This window comes from Pseudozyma hubeiensis (assembly GCF_000403515.1).
Source record: "Pseudozyma hubeiensis SY62 DNA, scaffold: PHS45, whole genome shotgun sequence".
NCBI lineage: Eukaryota > Fungi > Basidiomycota > Ustilaginomycetes > Ustilaginales > Ustilaginaceae > Pseudozyma > Pseudozyma hubeiensis.
This window is the reverse complement of record NW_012133827.1, coordinates 1041168-1059900: the sequence shown is the minus strand read 5'-3', so window position 1 is coordinate 1059900 and position 18733 is coordinate 1041168. Positions and strand designations below refer to the sequence as shown.

Here is an 18733-nt window from a genome sequence, read left to right as displayed (position 1 = left end):
ACTTGGACCCGTCCATGGGTTTGCGGGGCTGCAGGGCTTCTGCAACCCGTAGCGCAACGTTTCGGCAAAATCCCACGATAACCAAGAAATCAAGGGTCCTCTCGCGCTCTAGACGAGTGGGCAACGTTAGCCGCCTTTGCCGCGCGTCGACTCTTCCGGCTCATCAGTCATCAGCCGGCCAACGTCCAATATGTCGAGCCGCGTCAACACCCCACATGGCCATCATCAAAGCGGTCATGCAAGAAAGACCTCAGACTGGTCTGGATCGAGGGCTTGGAAAGCAAGCTATGGCATTCGAGACCGCGACGAGATGTGGATATGGTACATGTTTGCTTAGAGATGCTGAGAAGAGATATTATAAAAGTACGTGCGTGGAATGCTATGAGTCTGAAATCCGAGCGCAGATTCACCATCACTGACGAGCTTGTGAGAACGCGTGGCCTCCGGTAAACGCCTGGATGCCGCCCGCGGCCTGGATGCTGTTCCAAGCCTGACGCAGCGGCGAAGTGGTCAGTCCTTCGCCCATGCCGCCGAATCCAGCGTAGTGGGGATCCATACCGCCGTGTCCAGGCTGTGGGTGAATCTGGTGGTGCTGCACCATCTGTTGGTGCTGGTGCTGCTGTTGCAAGTTGGCCTGCTGCATCTCGAAGGGATCGTCCAGGTACCAACCTTGCTGCATGTTTTGCGGAGCTGCGCCGGCCAGACTCATACCCATCATCTGACCTTGGCTTGCGAATCCTCGGCGGCCGGGCGACATGCCGCTCGAGAAGCGCAACGAGCCAGGCGTGCGTCCAGGCGTCAGTCCCGATCCCATCCCGAGTCCAGCACCAAACCCGGTGCCGTTGAATCCCATCTGGCCGGCACCACCGCCCATGGCCAGCTGCATCTGCAGGCTGGCGCTCGAGTTGGGCGAGAGCATACCTGCTGCACCGCTTCGCAGAGGCGAGCTTCGGATGGGCGAGTGCGCCAACGCTGCAGCTACACGAGCGGTCGAGGTGGGTGAACGGGCTCCTTCGTCTCCGCGGCCCTTCTGTCCTTGCCCGCGCATCGACGACACGGGCGAACTGATCGCCCACAATCGCTTGGGAGACGTCACGCCGTTCGACGTGTTGTCGCCAGTCGAGCCTTTGGTCTGTCGACGCAATGGCGAACCACGCGAAGAATCGTCCATACCACCGGAAAAGGCAAACGCGCCGCCGAGCGCCGAGCCGCGCATAGCGTACAGGGAAGGAGAGAAGCCAGTGCCGTAGCCGAGCTGCCCATTGCCCTGGCCTGCCATCTTGCGCTTCCTCGCGCTGTGATTGGCGGTGGCCTGCATCGACGGGGGCGGCATCAACGTCAACGGACTGCTCGGAGGACTGCTAGCGCTGTCGATCAGACCGGGGATGCTCTTGCTGTAGGTGCTACCGGCGACGCTGCCGGTGTAGACCGACGAGCCGACATGGGGGCGGATGGGTGTGATGGAATCCAGCCCGTTGATCGCCATCCCGGCAGCCAAAGCACCGCCGTTCTGCGGCTGCGTCTCGAGGAGCGGCAGGCGATCGGCCACGGCTGTCGGAGCGAGGATCTTAACCTTCTTGGACGACGGTGCTCGACCGCTCTCCTTGTCCGACTCGTCACCGCTCTCGGCAACGACACCCGCCTGCGTCTTCTTGCGCTTGGTGTTGCGCTTCTTGGCGCTGCCATCCACGCTTTCGCCGCCCTGCGACGAGGTCAAGCTCGCATCGACATCCGCCACGCTCAGCACCCGTTCGACCGCATCAGGAGAGCCCGCGGCTTTGTTCGCCTGGCTCTGCTGACGAGCCTTGGCAGCCTCGAACTTCTGCGGAACAGCGTTGTACAAGCCGTTCTGGAAGCGATCCTCGTGGCCGGGCTTGATGCCCCACCATCCACCTTTGCCGGGCATGTTGGCCTCGCGTTCGATCTTGACAAAGCTCTTGTTGAGACTGAGGTTGTGACGGATCGAGTTCTGCCATCCGCGGTCGCCCTTTTCGAAGAAAGGATAGGTGGAGCTGATCCAGTCGTACACCTCCGACAGCGACAGGCGCATGTCCGAGGATGACTTGATCGCTTGTCCGATCAGACCGGCGTACGAGACCGAGCTCGGCTTGGCCTTGGACTGTCCGAAGCCGGGCGGCAGCAGATAGTAGCGCGCAGCTGGCTCCTCGAGCAGAGTGCCCGCGTCGAGCGCCGCCCTGAGCTCCTCCGATACCAGCTTGACCAGACGGCTGCCATCGGGCTGGTCCCAACCGATCTCGTCGCCGTTCTGGACCGAAGGAGCCGCTTGAGCCATGCGCTCAAAGTCTTGGCACGGAAGGTCGATGACCTTGAACGAACCCGAGTCCGTGCCAGAGCCACCGGCGGCCTTGGCCTTCTTGCTCTTCTTCGTCGATGAGGGTTGCGAGAGATCAGCAGCCTGGATCGTCCCCGGAAGGGGCAGCTGCTCTGCGCCCTTGCCGGCAAACAGGGCCATCACCGGCTGGTCGCTTCCTGCTTGCGTAGTCATCAGGTTGACGGCGACGCCGGTCAGCTGATGAGGCGGCTGCATGAGCACACCCGAGTCGACGACGAGCCCCTTGCCTGCATCTGCCAACTGCTTGCTGGGAGAGGGCGGCGAGTCGCTCTGAACACGACGAGCCTCCACCGCCTTCTTGCCCTTCTTGCTCCGATTCTGCGCGACAAGGATGCTGTCATCTAGGGACTCCTCAGCAAAAGCATCGCGCACGCCGGCCTTGGTCGGTTCGGGCAGCGGCTGCCTGGTATCGACGGACGGCGCAGAGACGGTGCGAGGCAGGCTGGAGCCAAAGACATCGGCTGGGCTGATGGTGTCGATCTTGCGCGAAAGGCCGCGCTTGTGCCTGGTGCTGCTAGGTCCGGAGCCCAAAAAGTCTCGAATGTTGCCGGAAGGGAGACGCTCGCGGCGAGAGTCCAGAGCGGTGCCGCTCTGAGCGCGGACGAGGGCGCTGCGGGGGCTGGCGAACGGCAGCTTACCACCGATCATCTCGTCGCCGGCCGTGCCTGCTCGTAGGGATCGACCGAAACGCATCGGCGACGAAGTGGACATGGCAAAAGTCTTGTGAGCGTCGTCGTCGAGCTGGACGGCTTCAGCAAGGGAAGCGGGCGGCGGGTCGAGGGCGGTGCCGCCTGGAACGGCGAACAAGAGGCCGCGCTTTGCGTTGAAGCCTTTCGGGGCTGCATCTTCGTGGTGCACGCCAATGTCGTCGTCGGCGTCGAAATCGAGGTCGCCAATGCGGCTGGCGACGCCCGACACCAGACGTCCCGAAAGCGGAGACATGACCGCGACACCCTGCGATGAAGAGCGCATGAGGGAAGAGTTGGCAGAAGCCTGCGCACTCGCCTGCCTCGCGTGGAAGAAGCCGGCGACGGATGGACTGACGCCAATGAGCTCGGGTCGGTGCTCGTCGGTGGCCAGCAAGAAGTGGGCGGCAGGTGTGGCGGCCGAGCTGCCTCGCACATTGGAGCGATTGGCATCGGAACCCCTGCGCAAGCTCGACAGCGGCTCGGCGTCCCAAGCAGAGAAGGAGATGGGGCCAGGCGTGGAGGTGATGTTGCAAATTGTGTCGAGAGAGTCATAGCTAGGCTGGCTGGGCGAAATGCCGTGCATGGTGAAGTCGTAGTGCTCGCGCGTGGTCATACGCATATGCAGGCCTGGGCTTGTTCCCATGGTGGTCCAGCGCAGCGCGCGGGAAGAAGACGTTTCCAAGGGGGTGGCACGAAGGACGGAGTCCGGCGACTTGCGTGTCTTGTTCCCTGCGTTGGGGGTGCTGAGCACGAGCGAGGCGTAGTCCGGGTTGGCAGCCTTGATGGCATCCGCGGCGGCAGCAGCCTTGACGGCTTCCTTCTGATCGTATTCGGCGCGCGCAGCGGCCTCAGCCAAGTGCTGTGCGGCCAGCTCGGCCTGCACCTGTTCTTCCAGCACCTTTTGCTGGGCTGCCTCCTTCTGCCTCAGCTTCTCTGCCTTGTAGAGGCGCCGAGGGCTAGTCTGCTTGGACATGATCCTGTCGAGGAAGCTCAGTCCGCTCATCTTGGTGTCGAGGCCTTCGAGATGCGTAGGAGCCGAGGTGCCTGTAGAACTAGCGGAAAGAGCCCTGCGATGCGCAGCGCCCCAACCGTCAGCAGCCAGACCGCCGCTGAGACCCCCAGCGGCAGAGGAGGGCGGCGGTTCGAGGACGGGAAAGCAAACTCCCGAGTCGTCGACATCGACGTCAGGACTGCAGAAAACGGCGTCGTCTTCGACCGGCGACCTGAGCAATCGCAACGTTCCTCGAGGGCTGACCCAAGCGCGGCGGCTGAGCTCTTCGAGCGACGTACAGTCACGCACCTCGTCACTGACACGCATCACGGGCGAAGACTCGAACGACACGGTGCGGATGCGGGAGCGGCGACCGGAGAAGCCACTGGACAATCCCTCGGGTGGCGTCGACGGGTCTGGGCTTGTGGTGGAATCGCTGCCATTCAGGTCGAGGCCAAGGCCGACTCGGGTCGCCGACTTGATGCTGCTGCAGCTGCCCTTCTTGCCGTGGGTCCTCGCGGGGGGAGTTCGGAAGGTAGAGCTTGAGCCCGAGCCCGGCGAGGATTGAGCGACGGTGGAGTTGGGCGTGGCGAGCAAGTCGTTCGATGTCTTGCTAGACGAGGATGCAGCATTTGCGGCGAGGATGGCACGCTCGCGTTCGCGTCGCTGACGCAGCTTGTGCTTCTTGAGCTTGAGGCGACGTCGTTCCTCCATGTTGCCAACCTGATCGAGGCTGGGGTGAATCTTGGGCGATCCGGGAGAGTCCTCTGGCTCGATGACAGCAGTGAAGAAGGACAGCGCGGGGCTGCTCGCGTTGCGAGCCCACGTCGAAGCACCTGGACGAACGAGGGGAGAGGGAGCGGCAAGACGAGGTTGCGAGGGTCCCGCCTTGACCTCGGCCGTCTTTTCAGCGTCGGAAGCAGAGTCGGCGGAAGCGTCCGGCTTGGTCGAAGTCGACGTGCTTTGGCTGCTCGTCGATGGCTTGCGGTCAGCAGCCTTGGACGAAGACGCCGATGTTGACGTCGCGGAAGGAGCTGGGGTAGCCGAGAATGGACGACGCTCTGCTTTGAGGAAGGCAGCGACGCCGGCCTTTGTCCTCTCGTAGTCTTCGCGGGTGAGGCGAAGACCCATAGCTTGTGCCCTGGCGAAGAAGTCTTCGGCATCCTTGGTCATTTCTGAGCCTCCTACTGTGGCAGAGGAGCCTGACGCGCCTGCCATGGTCCCGGCGGCAGCGCTGCTTAGCTTTGTTGCTGCGGTCGACGTGGCCGATGTTGTAGGCTTTGACGTCGCTGACGATGTCAGAGGCGAGCTGGTACTGTTGGACCCGCTAGCTGCTGTGAGACGAGCGCGAATGCCCGATCGAGCCGGCTGACGCGCTGTGAAGGAAGTCGAAGCGGCACAAGAGGATTCCGGGTCGTCCCTGGCGGTAGGATCCTCCATGCTGGCAGGCGTTGCAGAACGGGAGCCAGTGGGGGTCGGGCTGGCGTGGATAGCTTGAAGCGGCGACTCGTTGGCTGCATTGCTCATGGAGAACTTGGCGCGGCGGTTCCCGGGGCCCGAACGCGAAAAGGTGCTGGGAGCGATGCTGGTGGCACGCGTGGCCGGTGTAGCAAAGGGTGTGCTGGTGGATGTGGGCGAGTAATCCGAGGAAGACGAGGCTGTCGGATAGTTGGAGGAGCCGAACGATCGCGGGTGCGAAGGTGTCGTCATGGTGAAGAGCCGCGTTTAGAGCGCGACAAGCCGAAAGCGGCTAGTCTTGCTGATGGCGGTATTGAGGAGGTTCGAGAGGCGCGGCTCGATGTCGTGGGGAGAACGCCGTGTCTGTATTCGCACAGGCGATGGCCGCGTCGTTGTCGCTGCTGCTGTAAGCTGTCGAGGATACGCTGTGTCAACGCGTGCACTGACCAAGATTGATCGCGTATCGGAGGTGATCCGATGTCGTTCGGAGGTGCCGCGTATACCAAAGCAGGGAGAGTGATGAGGGTGATCGGCGTCGACGAGTTGGGAGAGATGGGCAGGGAAGACGAGGATGTGACAGTACGAACGGAGGATGAGAGGATGGAAAGCGACGAGGAAGAGTGAAAGCGGTGGGGACGAGGCTAGCCAGGCAGCCGACGCACAAGAGCAGAGGCGAGACAGCAACGCAGCAGCTGACACCCGACGCGTGACTGGCGGAGGGGGGCGAAAAGGAGCCAGAAAGCGCTCAGCTGCCTCAGATTTTTTCCCTCTGTCCCCAATCGCGCTTCGAAATTCTGCAGCTGCAATTCGACGTGATTTGCGAGAAAGAGAGAGAGAGAGAAAGCGACTCGAGCTTCGTCGGTCCATCCCCAACCTGACATTCTGGCGGCCATCTCAAGCAATCATTTAGTCTGGCGATCCTTCACTTGGCGGCACCACCTCTACTATCTACTGTCATGTGCTGCAAGAACATGCTGCGTGCGGGCTCGAAAGGATAGCGCTTCGGAGGCGGACAGAACTTGTATGGCGAGCAGAAGTCTCGCGAAAGGCCATGTGCGCGCTCGCTGATTCTGACAGATCCGCCCAGCGACCAGTACACTGCATAAGGTAGGCCAGGGAAGGACAGCGGCTCACATGCTCTATGACCGACCGCTTTACCGCGAGCCCGCAGATACATGCCTGGTGAGCGTAGAATGGTCTGCTGGCTGCATTCATCAAGGGAGTACCGAGAAGCCGCTGGCTGCGATGGCTTTCAATTTTCGTGCCCGAGCCCAGCTTTCCCTGCCACGCCAACGACAGACAGACGGACAGAGGCTGGCGAGTCGTTTCTCTGTAGCGCTCGGCGATGATGGGAAGGGCATGTCGACTTCGAAATAAAAGACTGGCCGAGTGCCCGACAATGCGGGCGGGGACTCCGAGCCGGCAACAAAATCATGCATATTTGACTTGCTTTTTGCTGTCGGCCTTGCTCGTCGATCTTTTCATGAGTTCCCGTTCCAGCCTCTCTCGCTTAAGAATGCTCAACTAGAGCTCGTCGATCCTCTGGCTCTATCACGGAAGGAGAGGTTGTCCTCCGGCCATGCCAGCTGGCCGCTTCTCGAACTCCAATTTGAAAGGCGAGGATGTCTAGTCAGCGTTGCAACGCCCAACATGTCGTGAGCTCCTGAGCGCTTCCAAAGCCCCAACTCGGGGATACGCCCTGCTGCAAGCCCGACCCGCTCGCCGGCTCGCGATGAGAGCGGGAAATGCTGCGCACGCCAAGGTATTCTTCAGTCGCTGCGCAAGCTCGCTCGCCAACTTTCCCACTCGAGCTAAAGAGGCGCAAAGACGGTTGCTCGCGTCGATCCTTGATCTTCGCATTCCGAGGCCATATCTAGGAATGCCTATGACAGAATCATTGTAAAAAGACTTTGACAACCCAGCACGGGAAGATACGTTCCGGATGACGCCAAGCTGCTGATCCCGCGCGCATCGTTTTAAGCATGCCTTTCCACCTTTGGCAATTCCTCCTCGCTAAGCGCTAAGATACAGACGCTCTGCTGCAACCGATGACAGGCCAGCTGCAGATGTGATCGAAAGCAGCTCGGCAACTCAAGCTCGCCACAGACCGACGGCAAATCCGAGACCTTCATCTACCCGCCGTGCTGGCTGCAAGGAGTAGCGGTTCTTTCTTGTCAATCAGCTGTGCAGCCCTTTTTTAACTCATCAGAATTGCGGCCCAAAATATGTTATCAGCCCTCTTTTCGCGCGCTGTCACTTAACGCGCCGCGCTACCAACCGCGTTCGGGTCGCGTCGCATCACGTGACCCCAGACTGGCTTCCACTTATACACGATTGCAGCTGCCTCGAGCCGAGAGGTACGGCCGATCAAGCTTCAGTGATCTATGCGATGATTGCCACGAATAATGTGCGAGTAGATTGCGTATGGATTGAAGAATGTGAATGCATCAAGGCAAGCGAGCTCACCCGTCAGAGGCCGCGAATAGCCTCAACAACGAGCTCGATCTCTTCCTTGGCTTCAAGGGTATCTGTGGAAATAATGTAGGTGCGCTTCGTCATCATCTCCGCCGCACCATCAACCTTCGTATCGATTTCGGTCGCCTGCTGCACTTCCAAGCAGAGAGCATGGCTCATGAGAGAGTCCTCGTGACCGTCGCTGATCGAGAGCAGACGTATTGGGTCCAACGGGATGGACGTCAAGACATTCGGATCCGTTGGTGATTTGGACAGTGCCAGCTGCTTGTCCATCACTCGATACCAGCGCCTCCTCCGGTGTACTTCGCCTTCATCTTGCAAATTCAGCCATCCCGTCAGTAGCGGTTCCGTCTTTGCATCAGGCTGTGCTCCTTCCGCCTCCCGCAAGGCAGAGGCCAGTCGTTCGAGTCGTTCCTGTCGTCCAGCTTCCCTTGCTTTGACCTGCTCCCTGCGCTCCCTTTCAAGCCTCTCTTTTGCTTCAGCCTCCGCCTTGAGCTTGGCCTCACGCTCAGCAAGAACCTGAATCTTGACCTCGTATTCGCGCTTGACGCGTGCTGCCTCCTGCTGGCACCATTCTCGCTCCTCCCTGATGCGGTTTGCTCGATCGCATTCGAGCTGTCGCTGCTCCTCGATGGCCCGGCGTCGCCGCATCTCGTCTGCTTCGAGTTTGCTTCGCTCGTACGCTTCTAGCTGGTTGCGTGCCGCCTGCTCCTTGGCCCACTTTGCCCGGCGTACAGCTTCAGCCTCCATCTTGTCTGTCGAAGCCTGTTCCGCCTTGGCCAGCTCTTGTGCAAGCCGACGTTTCTCGCTCTGTGCCTCCAGCACGGCCATCTTGGCGGACTCCTCAGCTGCTCTCGCTCGTTCCTCTGCCCGCGCGAGCTGTTCGCGCAGACCTTGCATCTCTTCGTGCGCAGGACTGCCGGCGCGGCTCTTTTGTGGCCTGCGAGGCGACGAGGCAGTTCCAATCCACGGCGCAGCCGGATGTGTGACAGAATCCGGCGATCCCACAGGGCCGAACCAATGGTCTCCTTGATCGTCTTGGCGCTCTCCTGGTGGCAATGGCAGCTCCTTGTCGAAGATGGAAGGAGCGTCGATACTGCCTCTCGAGCTTGACGATGCCAACGCGTATCTATCCGGTGACACTGTCAGCACCGAAGAAGCCGATCTGCTGCGAGCTCGAACCGGCGTAGCAGTCCCCGAAGGATCATCGTTCAGATGAGAGAGGACTTTGCCTTTGGATGCAGGAAGTACCAGGCTGGACGTGCGCGCAAAGGAGTCGTGCTGCGTTACACTGTCGGCGTATTCCCAAAGGCTTAAGGTTTGCATGCTGGTACGCACACTGTCGCCGCTCTCTGAAACTCTCGGCAGATCCGAAAGCCAGTCCGCGGATGCTGTAGGGGCCTGTTCGAATCTCTGTGGACCAGGAGTCACGGGAGTGGGTGGGACCGTGATGATGGTCGCCATCATGCTGGTCGGCCACGTCCTAGCAGAATCATCAACATCTTCAGGCTTCCGTGTCAGTGGAAAGCGAGGTGAGTGAAGGCTAGAAGAGCCACGAGACCGAAGCGAAGCCGACGAAGGCGAGTGAGGAGCCAGAGGAGGTGCGAAAGGAGGTGGAGGGGCCAACGGTGGACTGATCGCAGCGCGCGGTGTGCGGTTCGAGGGCGATTTGGGCAAGCATTGTTGGTCAGCTCGAAGCCTTCTTATAACTTCATCTTTGGTGGACTCGTCGGCGCGAACACGTTGACGCTCGTCGGAAAGACGCTTCCTGTGATCTTCGGACGAGCTCATCCTCAACCTTGGTGGGCGGTCGCGGTGGCTTGGTTCCCTGCTCTTACGCAATAGCGCAGGGGTTTCGAGGTGAGGCTGCGTTGATGAGGAGGTCAACAAACGTGGTTCTCCTTCGCTACCCTCAGAGGCCTCGGAAACGATCGGAAATGCAGGCAGGCTCCTATCATTTGACCCAGGCATTCCAGAAGGGACAGAGAGAGTAGTACGACCCATTCGCGTTCCAGTGACCGATTCGAGATCGATGAGCAAGCCTTTGCTGCCGACCTCCGCCGGCGTCGAGCGACTTGAATGCGAGGATGAGTCCAATACATTGGATTCAGAGCTGATGCTAGTGGGCAGATCAGCAGCAACACGCCGAGCAGCAGACAGATCTGAGCCGAGACGGGACCAATTTGTAGTGTCGTGGTCCAGCTCCTCGGGCGACGTGGGTGCACTTGGTTGAGCACGAGAGACAATGCTTGCGGCTGACGTGGAGGCCCAAGAAGCTCGAAAGTCTTGATTTGTATTCGGCTCATCGACATGAGCAAAGCCCTGGAGCTGCAGCTTGGAACCGACGAGAGCAGAAGTCAGCTCAGAGATCGCGGATATGCTGATTGTAGCGAAGAGCACGGCTCCGAGGGATGCTTGGAGTGTTCTGCCTTGGATGAGGACGTGAGCGCGCTTGAGACCGGTATTGTCTTGACCGAGGGAAACGATGAGCAAGATGCGCCCTTGGACACGCAAGAGAGCAAATTGGGTGTGACGACCGCGAAGCTTGGCACGTAGTGTATCGAGTCCGCCTACGCCAGTCTGGAACAGCTGAAAGGAGCTTGCTGTGTTTGTCGTGGCTGATGTGGCCTTGAGTATGACATGGTCGTAGCAGGACTCTTGTTGCTTTAGTTGTTCGACGGCTATGCGGGCGCTTGAATCCAGAGTGTTGGGCCTCTTGCACAATTGCATCTTAGTCGAGAAAGCCAAAAGATGATGTCCGTCCTTGTAGAATCATCGAGGCAGGCGGCAAGAAGAGGTGGCTATTCGCGAAGAGGCACGAATAGCTTCCTAGCCGCTGGGCGAATTGTAGGGCAGAAGGGAGAGTGGTGGCGGTCGATTGCGGTTCACGAGTATGATACAGAGGAGGACTTGATGGTGATGTAGGGGAAGGGGTCACAGGAAGCGAAGCTGGAATATAAACTTGGCCGCAGAGGTTGGCGACATGCAAAGACGGGGTATGCGAGGGCGAAGCGCTCTGATCGCTTCTGTCGGCTATGACGTTGGGCCGTGACTTGTGGATCGAAGCGATGACTTACTGCCCTCTTGGACATCGCTATCTCAAGCATAAGCATCGTGCATGGGGCCCAAATACAGTAGCTTTGACGGTGATGAGACTCTCTTTGTCTTTCCGACGATCTGAGGCTGTAAAGCGCCATCTGGGCGTACATTTTCCAGAGCCCGCCGCACTCCGACGTAGACTTCGTCCGTCTTTCATAATGAGTTCGTCTTTCATCAAAAGCTGCTTGGTGGGCAACAGATTCGCGGGTAGTGCCCCCTTACGCCGTTGCTTATTTCTTCTGCTGCAGGGAGCAGGGTGTGGTAGAGACGTGCATGTGTTTTGTGTGTGTGTCGCGAGTGTTGCGTGTGCGAGACTGAATTCAGGGTCAGCGGGCATGCTGCAGATCGTTGATCTTTTTTGCTCGCTTATTCGAGCGGCACTTGAAAACGGCGCAGACATGCAGCTCAATCGTGTGCTAGTTTAGTGAGGCAACAATGGCGGCCTCATTACGACCCTCTGAATGTGCAGGGAATGGTCGAGCATCGGAGATCACTCCCGTTCCGCGCTACGAAGATCATCGAGGCGTACGGGATGTTGATCTCCGCCGTTGGAACCGTGCCAGACAATGTGACGGCTAAATTCCGCTGGACGCGGCACAGGAGATTGTTCACAATTCCGCCCGTCGAACGGCGTTCAATGTCACCAAAGCCTATGACGTCCAAGGGTGATCTGACTAGTTACGTCCTTTGCCTCGGTGCTTTCTGCCGGTCCGCTGCCACTGTGGACTCTTCAATTGTATGGTCTGAGTGCGACTCTTGCTTCATGCATTGTTCTCACAGCTATCGACGCCTGATCAACCAGAGCGCTGAAATCACAAAAGTGGTGTACCGAACCTGTGCGGCCTCGGCTAGCGGGTCGCGTGCTGTCTACTTGCGCAGACAAGAAATCCTGAGACAAGTCTTCTTTCTCACCGTTGCACCTTCGACGTCGCTTTGCATCACCGCCGGTGCTGCTCCACCGATCTCGATCTCGGAACCCACCAAGAAGCACACGCACGTGATCAAAGGCGTGTCGCCAAGCTTCCTTCGATGCTGCGCAGCGCGGAAACTTCTTTCGGTGCAGGTACCGTATGCGGAACAGAGGTCCTTGCGCCGTCTCGGAAGCTTTGCTGTTGAAGAATAACAGTGCCGGCTCTACCTCCACTGTTCAAATATCTGGTTGGTGACGATCGAAAAGTCAAAGACTCCACTGCACAGACGTCTAGCCTCTGATTTGGCTCCGAAATGAGGCCCAACCTCCCCGTGCTCGCCACGAATCAAAACGAGTCCTGTTCTCTTGCCTGATTCCCACGAAACTCACCACTCCCACGATCTGGCTACAGCAGTATCTCAGAACATGGGATTATATTACTTCCGGTTCGGACGAGGAATCGGAGCAATGCAATTTTCACTCTCGGGCATAGTGGGAACTTTCTCGCCCACGGACACGACCGAAGCGTCCGGGCTCGGACACGCCTCGCTCGCTACTCTTACAACCCACTTCAGTACACCGACATCTGTGCCAAAAGAGTGTGGCTGGTGTAGAAGAACAGTCTCGTCGCTTGACCTTCTCACGACACCACTCTCGGACCTCTTGAACGAATAGCCGAAGTTGGACAGCGGCTATAAGGCCACCCGGTCGAGCCTTTCCCAAGTCCCTGCCAAATTTGCTCGATATTCACCTTGCTTGCGACACCTTCTCGGACTCAAGGTTACAGCCATCGCCTTATTGAAGTCTCCACGAGCCACGTCTCATCGCTATGGATGGCATTGGCTTCATCGCCACGCTACACGCCACAACCCTCGACGACAAAGGTCAACGCCCAATGCTCCTCAAGCCGACAAAGAATCGGAATCGGAGAGTTTCGAGCAATTCTATACCGGAGCGTGCGAGAAGCTTGGTCAGCAAGGGCAAGAACATCCTATCGTTCAATCTGCCATCTCCGGAAGCCTCCTCAAGAAGACGAAGGTCTGGCGCTTCTTCCACCGGATCACGCAGCGATCAAGGTGATGAAGCACGACCCTCCACGACCGAGAGTAACGGCGCTTCTTTCTTCTCAGCTCAGACCTCCTGCGCACAGAAGGAGGAGCAAGCATCAAAGCAGGAAGGCCCGGATCCCGATTCATCAGACATGTATGGCTCCATTCGCACTCCTCCTCCGATGTTCAGACCAAGCGCTCATCTCGTTACTAAGGTCTGGTCAGAGTCTCACTTTGATCCCAACTGGATTTCGACCTTTATCGACAACAGCTATCTCTTTCCAATAGACTCACCGTGCAAAGGACGAACTTACGACGAGAAAGATTCCGCCCATGGCGAGACTCGTCTGTCGTCGCCATCAATCGTTGCTCCGACGTTGATCTTTCCCTCGGAAATTCATCGCGTTATCCCTTTGGCCGAATCGAAGTCCTCTTGTCCTCGACTCGGAACCAGGTCGCCTCAACTCCGGCACAGTCAGGCTTCGGATGCGCAGCCTACTGCCGCCACAACCTGATTCTCTCGAGCCCAAATGGTATCAATTTGCCGCAACAACACGATCGCAGGTGCAAATTCCGTGTACCGTCGGCCAAGCTTACAGGTTAGAACAGATCGGAAGCCCGCATTCGAGCCTTTGTCTTTGCTTTTGAAGACGGATCCTTCGGTGTCGCAGCGGCGGCTGGTGATGCATTACCATCGTCTTCCTCCAGGTCAAAAGTCAGGAGCGACTTTTTCTTGGTCGCCTTATCTTTCTTTCGTTTCTTGTCGACCTGCGCGGCTGCAATTGGTGAATTCGTTGCAGCAGCAGCCAGCTTATCCCCTTCGTCTTCAACGTCTTTGCGTTTGGACCTGGCCTGAAACACAACGCCCGATCCAGAGGCCGGATTCTGTAGTTTCGGCCTCGCCACAGCTCTGTCGCGCCCACCGTCATCTTCTCCTGAGGACTCCTCTTCATCAGAAGCAAAGATAGCCTTGTACACATCGATCGAAGGCTTTACGTATGTCAACGTATCGCGACCTTGCCTCTCGTCATCACCCATTCCGATCGCATCCTCCTGTGCGATGTCTTCCGTTCCTGGAGGGATATGTGGCGTATTGTTGGAAGAAGAAGAAGAAGCTTGCGCATCGAGCGAGAGCGGTGTTGGACCAGCGGCTAAGGATCTCAAGTGCTGCTTGTTTCTTTCCCAGTGCTGGTCTGGGCGAGGGGCGTGCGACTTGGATTTGGAGGATTGCGTTGAGCCGTAGAACGGATCTGGATCATCGTCGAAGTGCGGCTTTTGGACAGGGGATGATGTCCGTTCCTCTTCCTTGCGTTTGCGAGATACCGCGGGTTCAGGCACACCAAACCGCTTGCAAAGCAGCCTCTCGGGTGCCCATGTTTCAACCTTGCGTGTCAAATGACCAAAGTTACCCATCTTGGCCGCCTTTTGCGCTACCGACACTTCCTTCTCCACTTCCGCCACCACGTTCTGCTTCTCCTCTTCCACCGCGGAAGATGGCAAAGGCTGTCTGAGCCCACCAACGACACTGGTCGCCTTCAACTCGTGCTCCATTGCACCGGCGCTTGCCTTTGTAAATCTGCTTGCGATGGTGGAGCTCATCGGTCTGATGTTAGCGATCTTTGCGAATTCGTCCAGCTCCATCGCGTATCGGGATCGCGTCAGGTTTGGTGGCGGTTGAAGTTGATGCGTTGAGCGTGAGCATTGTGAGTTGAGGTAGTCGATGTATCGGGATTGTTTTGCTGGGTCGGCGGGGAAGGGTGGAGTTGTGGAGGAGATGGACAGAGCATGTGTGGCTGTTGAGGGGTCGATGCATGGGATGGTGAGAGGGAGGAGGGCCGAGGAGGGGAGGGGTAGGTGGGACGAGGAGGTAAGATGCTCGCGAGCCTTTTCAGAGAGGTAGGCGGCGATGTTGGGTGGTGGGCCGGGGATTTTGGCTTCCCCGAGAAGGGCGGCTCTGCTAGCAGGGGTGAGGGTCTTCGTAGTCGGAGAGGGTCTTGAGGAAAAGGATGTGAGTTGGGATGGATCGGGTTGCCAGCCTTCGGGTATCGGCGGTGGTTCGAAGTGCGGTGGTGAAGGCGGGGGTTGGCGGGCGAGGTGGAAGTTGGAGGGTAGAGGGTGACCGTCTGACCAAGCATCTGCGGTGTCTGTCAAGGAGTGGAAAGACGGGGTTGGTGCTGATTGGTGTTGTCGAGACAGAGTCTGTGCAAGTGTCGGTTTCTCTTTCGCACCGAGACCTCGTCGAGAGGTTCGTGGAGAGTACGTGTCTTCCAACTTGACATTCGACGAGCTAGCTACCGAACTAGCAGCATTCGCCTTCTTGGACCCGATACCTATTGCTTGATCCGGCTTCCAGCCCATCCTCTTCAGCAGCCTATATCCGACATCTTCACCGCTCTGCAATCCAACACGACTATCGTAGCCACCTTCCTGACCCACGCTGTTTGCCTGCGTCCTCAGCCCAGCCATCTGATCCAACCTATCATCCCCACCAGCGGTCTCCCTCTTCACCTGCTGATTGTTCTTCCAGTCCTCCAAATCCTCCTCATCCATAAAGTCCTCCACCCTGCTCTCCTTCGCCCTACCCCCCGCCCTATCCTTCCTACTCGAGGTGAAACTCCCCGGCGTCCAACCCTCTTTACTTCCGACAGTGTTGAAGTACCCAGCCGACCAACCACCCGTAAAGGCGCCGTGAAAACGACGTCTGCCCTGCTCATCGCGTGCCTCCTGCTGCCAGATGGGTTTCAGCTCGTCCGCATCGCGCTTGTGCGACGTCAGCGACGGTAGAGGTGTTCCGACGATGCACAGCTGCGAAGAGGTGAGCGTCGAGAGCGTGTCCGGAGAGATGGAGCGGATGCGCCGACGCAGTCGATCCGTCGCCATCGCTGCGAATACCTTCGGCTATGATGTGTGCATCGTGGTGGGTAAAAGGCCGATGATGTGGTGAGAAGCTTGTAATGCAACGGTCGAAAGTTTAGGGAGCTGGGTGCGGGCCGCCCAAGAAAGTGTTGGTGTGGAGGAGAGCAGTGCGGGACTGTTTCGGCCGATATAATCAATCGTCTCAGGTGAGTTCTCCGACGGCTCTTTCCCTTGCACTCGAGGCCACAAGCACATGGCGTACTGCAACGCAACGTCTGCCCCAGAGTCAAATTCTTCGCGTTGGAACATTCGGGAACGATGACCATGTGCAGAGGTCTGTCGAAGCTCAATCTCACACTCATAGCGATTTCGCAGGCAGGACAGGACGTGTTCCGAATCAAGAGCTTGGAAAGACGGATTTACAATTGAATGTTCGTCAAGAGACGATCTAGAAATGATTGAGAAACCAACACAGAATCTATGCTTTCTACGTCGACCTGATCAGCAAAGTCATGCGAGCAAAAGAAGCACGAAAGCTACAAAGTGAAGTGAAGCGTTGCACAACTCTTCCATATGCAAGCACGCAAGGCAGGCCCTTACTCAGACATGGCGATGCCCGAGTCGGAAGCGTAGGTGCTGTCCGGAGAGATAACGCGGTGAGGAACACCGTCAACAGTGCGGTAGAAAGCGACCTGGTCGTTCTCGTCGACAAACTTGCACGTGTTGATGCTCTTCCAGAGCGAGACAAAGATGTTCTCGGTGCTCTTGACGTAGTGGTGACCGAGACGCTCCTTTAGCGCCTCGGTGGCCTCCCAAGCGTTGTAGTGAGGGATCTTGCTCGAGACGTGGTGGAGCACGTGGGTCTCGGCGATACCGTGGAACAAGTAAGGGCCGACGGGACCGAGCCAGTTGCGGTCGATGGTGCAGAGAGCGCCACGCGGGAAGGTCCATGCCTCAGCCTTGTAGTGGGGAAGGGCAGGGTCGGTGTGCTGGAGGTAGGTGATCATGACCAGCCAGTTGTTGCACCACAAGTAAGGGATGACGTAGTATCGGAAGACGTCCGAGAAGCCGCCCTTGGAAAGCATTCCCCAAGCGGTGAGGGCGCTGAGCGTAGCGGCGATACCGATGTCGGAGACGACAATCTGCGTGCGGTGGCGCTTGTCAAAGATGATAGCATCCGGGTTGAAGTGGTTGGTAAACTTGGGGTAGTGGAGCTGGCCGGAAGCGTTGCGGAGCAGGTACAGAGGCCAGCCGAGAAGCTGCTGGATGAAGATGTAGAGCAGGTTGTAGGCAGGGGCATCCTCGAGGATCTCAGCGAGCCACTCGCCGAAGGTCTCATCAGCCTGGACCGAGGCGCCAACCTCCTTCTCGACGGCGTCCTCGTCGTTGGAGTCGTCGGCGGACTGAGGGGCGGGCTGGAGGGGGAGGCGGCCGCGCTGCTGGCGAGTGCGGGGGACAAACACTTCGTCACGGGTGAGGTGACCGGTGGCGGCGTGGTGGCGTGCGTGCGAGATCCTCCAAGAGTGGTAGGGCACGAGCAGAGCCGAATGGAGAACCCAGCCGACGGCGTTGTTGAGCGTCTTGCTGGTGCTGAAGCTCTGGTGGCCGCACTCGTGGGCGATGACCCAGACACCGGTGAAGACCATACCCTGAAGGATCCAGTAGGCAGACCAGGCAGCGAATCGAACGGCGGCCTGCTGGACGCCGAGGGACACGTACGGCGAAACGGCGTTGGACTTGAGTCCGGAGAAGGTGCTTGCGACGGTGGGGTCGATGAAGCTGGCGGCGTAGCCGAGAGCAGCGATCATGGCAAAGTCGGCAAAGACGTATGTGAACGACTTGAAAGCCGAGCGCTCGAAGCAGTGAGCAGGGATAGCAGAAAGAAGGTCCTTGACGGTGAACTGGGGCACGTCAAAGGTAGGGATGTCCTTCTCATCGTAGGTGGCAGCCTTGCGGTGCGAGTATCGAACGGTTTCGGTCTTGCTGGGCTTGGCTGTGGCGGCTGCTTTCTTGCCAGCACGCTGACCAGCAGCGGTGACGTTGGCTGCGACGGCGGACGACATGTCTACCCAATCGGTGTGTCGATCAAGAAAATGAGTTGAAGATACGAAGGAGGGGTCGGAAACGAAGGGAAGGTGAGGAAGATGTGAGGGTGTGAACGAGAGATGAGAGTGTGAAAGGATCCCTTAATACGATCCGTGCTAGCAGCGTTGCGGCGAGGACAAGAAGACACACTTCGGAACAGGCGATGCTTCAGAGGCAACGGCGATTGGGCAGAAGAGACAGTCAATTTGGACTGTGCGGGCGAGAGCGGAGGAAGTGGATTGAACTGAGTACATTATCGGTTTCCACCCAACACATTCGCTGCCAAGTCGGAGAGAAGATTATCGCCATTGCGGTGGCGTGGCAAATTTTTGGCATGGTTGCCGAAATAGCTTGTGTGTGATTCGCAGCTCGGACCCTCGACTCTAAAATTTCACAGCTGCAGCACGCAGTCGCCGACTGAGCAAGGGAGGTGCAAAGTGGGGAAGGAGACCCTCTCTGCGTCGCCCAGCCCTTGCGCATTGGCAGAGCTGGCCCTCACTGATTAACGAGCAGAGGCGCCAAGGCAGCTCTGTGCGCCTTGCACTTCCAAAGCAATCTATTGTTCGGACGTCCGCTGTCAAACTGCAACAAGTGAATTCTTCCTGGAAATTTTCGAACGTGGACGTGTCGCCGACTCGGTTCTGCAGCACGAAATGAGAGAGTGTGTGCAGTGAACTCGAGGGCGGCGTGGCGACCAGCTAGAACAAAAAAAAGCGTTGGGGCGGATGCGAGAACCACCCTGAAATTCGAATTGATCTTCGCTTCTCC

General features: G+C 58.3%; 8 protein-coding genes across 8 annotated transcripts; 4 read left to right on the top strand and 4 right to left on the bottom strand.

The window, feature by feature from the left end:
• Positions 1-412: 412 nt before the first annotated feature.
• PHSY_004818 (potential forkhead-like transcriptional regulator) lies at positions 413-5743 on the bottom strand (the record flags this gene model as incomplete). The annotated part of the gene is made up of 1 exon (XM_012335430.1): positions 413-5743. One exon carries the CDS (start codon positions 5741-5743, stop codon positions 413-415), a length of 5331 nt encoding a protein of 1776 aa, XP_012190820.1.
• Positions 5744-6083: 340 nt separating this feature from the next.
• On the top strand, positions 6084-6401 carry PHSY_004817 (hypothetical protein; the record flags this gene model as incomplete). Its single annotated transcript, XM_012335429.1, has 1 exon — positions 6084-6401. One exon carries the CDS (start codon positions 6084-6086, stop codon positions 6399-6401), a length of 318 nt encoding a protein of 105 aa, XP_012190819.1.
• Positions 6402-7960: 1559 nt separating this feature from the next.
• On the bottom strand, positions 7961-10696 carry PHSY_004816 (helicase SWR1; the record flags this gene model as incomplete). The annotated part of the gene is made up of 1 exon (XM_012335428.1): positions 7961-10696. One exon carries the CDS (start codon positions 10694-10696, stop codon positions 7961-7963), a length of 2736 nt encoding a protein of 911 aa, XP_012190818.1.
• An 841-nt stretch (positions 10697-11537) lies between these two features.
• PHSY_004815 (hypothetical protein) lies at positions 11538-12188 on the top strand (the record flags this gene model as incomplete). The annotated part of the gene is made up of 1 exon (XM_012335427.1): positions 11538-12188. One exon carries the CDS (start codon positions 11538-11540, stop codon positions 12186-12188), a length of 651 nt encoding a protein of 216 aa, XP_012190817.1.
• Positions 12189-12870: 682 nt separating this feature from the next.
• PHSY_004814 (plasma membrane calcium-transporting ATPase 4) lies at positions 12871-13539 on the top strand (the record flags this gene model as incomplete). Its single annotated transcript, XM_012335426.1, has 1 exon — positions 12871-13539. The coding sequence occupies one exon, from the start codon at positions 12871-12873 to the stop codon at positions 13537-13539; it is 669 nt and encodes a 222-aa protein (XP_012190816.1).
• Positions 13540-13624: 85 nt separating this feature from the next.
• PHSY_004813 (hypothetical protein) lies at positions 13625-15574 on the bottom strand (the record flags this gene model as incomplete). Its single annotated transcript, XM_012335425.1, has 1 exon — positions 13625-15574. The coding sequence occupies one exon, from the start codon at positions 15572-15574 to the stop codon at positions 13625-13627; it is 1950 nt and encodes a 649-aa protein (XP_012190815.1).
• Positions 15575-15758: 184 nt separating this feature from the next.
• On the top strand, positions 15759-16309 carry PHSY_004812 (hypothetical protein; the record flags this gene model as incomplete). The annotated part of the gene is made up of 2 exons (XM_012335424.1): positions 15759-15964; positions 16123-16309. 2 exons carry the CDS (start codon positions 15759-15761, stop codon positions 16307-16309), a joined length of 393 nt encoding a protein of 130 aa, XP_012190814.1.
• A 167-nt stretch (positions 16310-16476) lies between these two features.
• Positions 16477-17943, bottom strand: PHSY_004811 (likely delta-12 fatty acid desaturase; the record flags this gene model as incomplete). Its single annotated transcript, XM_012335423.1, has 1 exon — positions 16477-17943. One exon carries the CDS (start codon positions 17941-17943, stop codon positions 16477-16479), a length of 1467 nt encoding a protein of 488 aa, XP_012190813.1.
• Between the last annotated feature and the right edge of the window lie 790 nt (positions 17944-18733).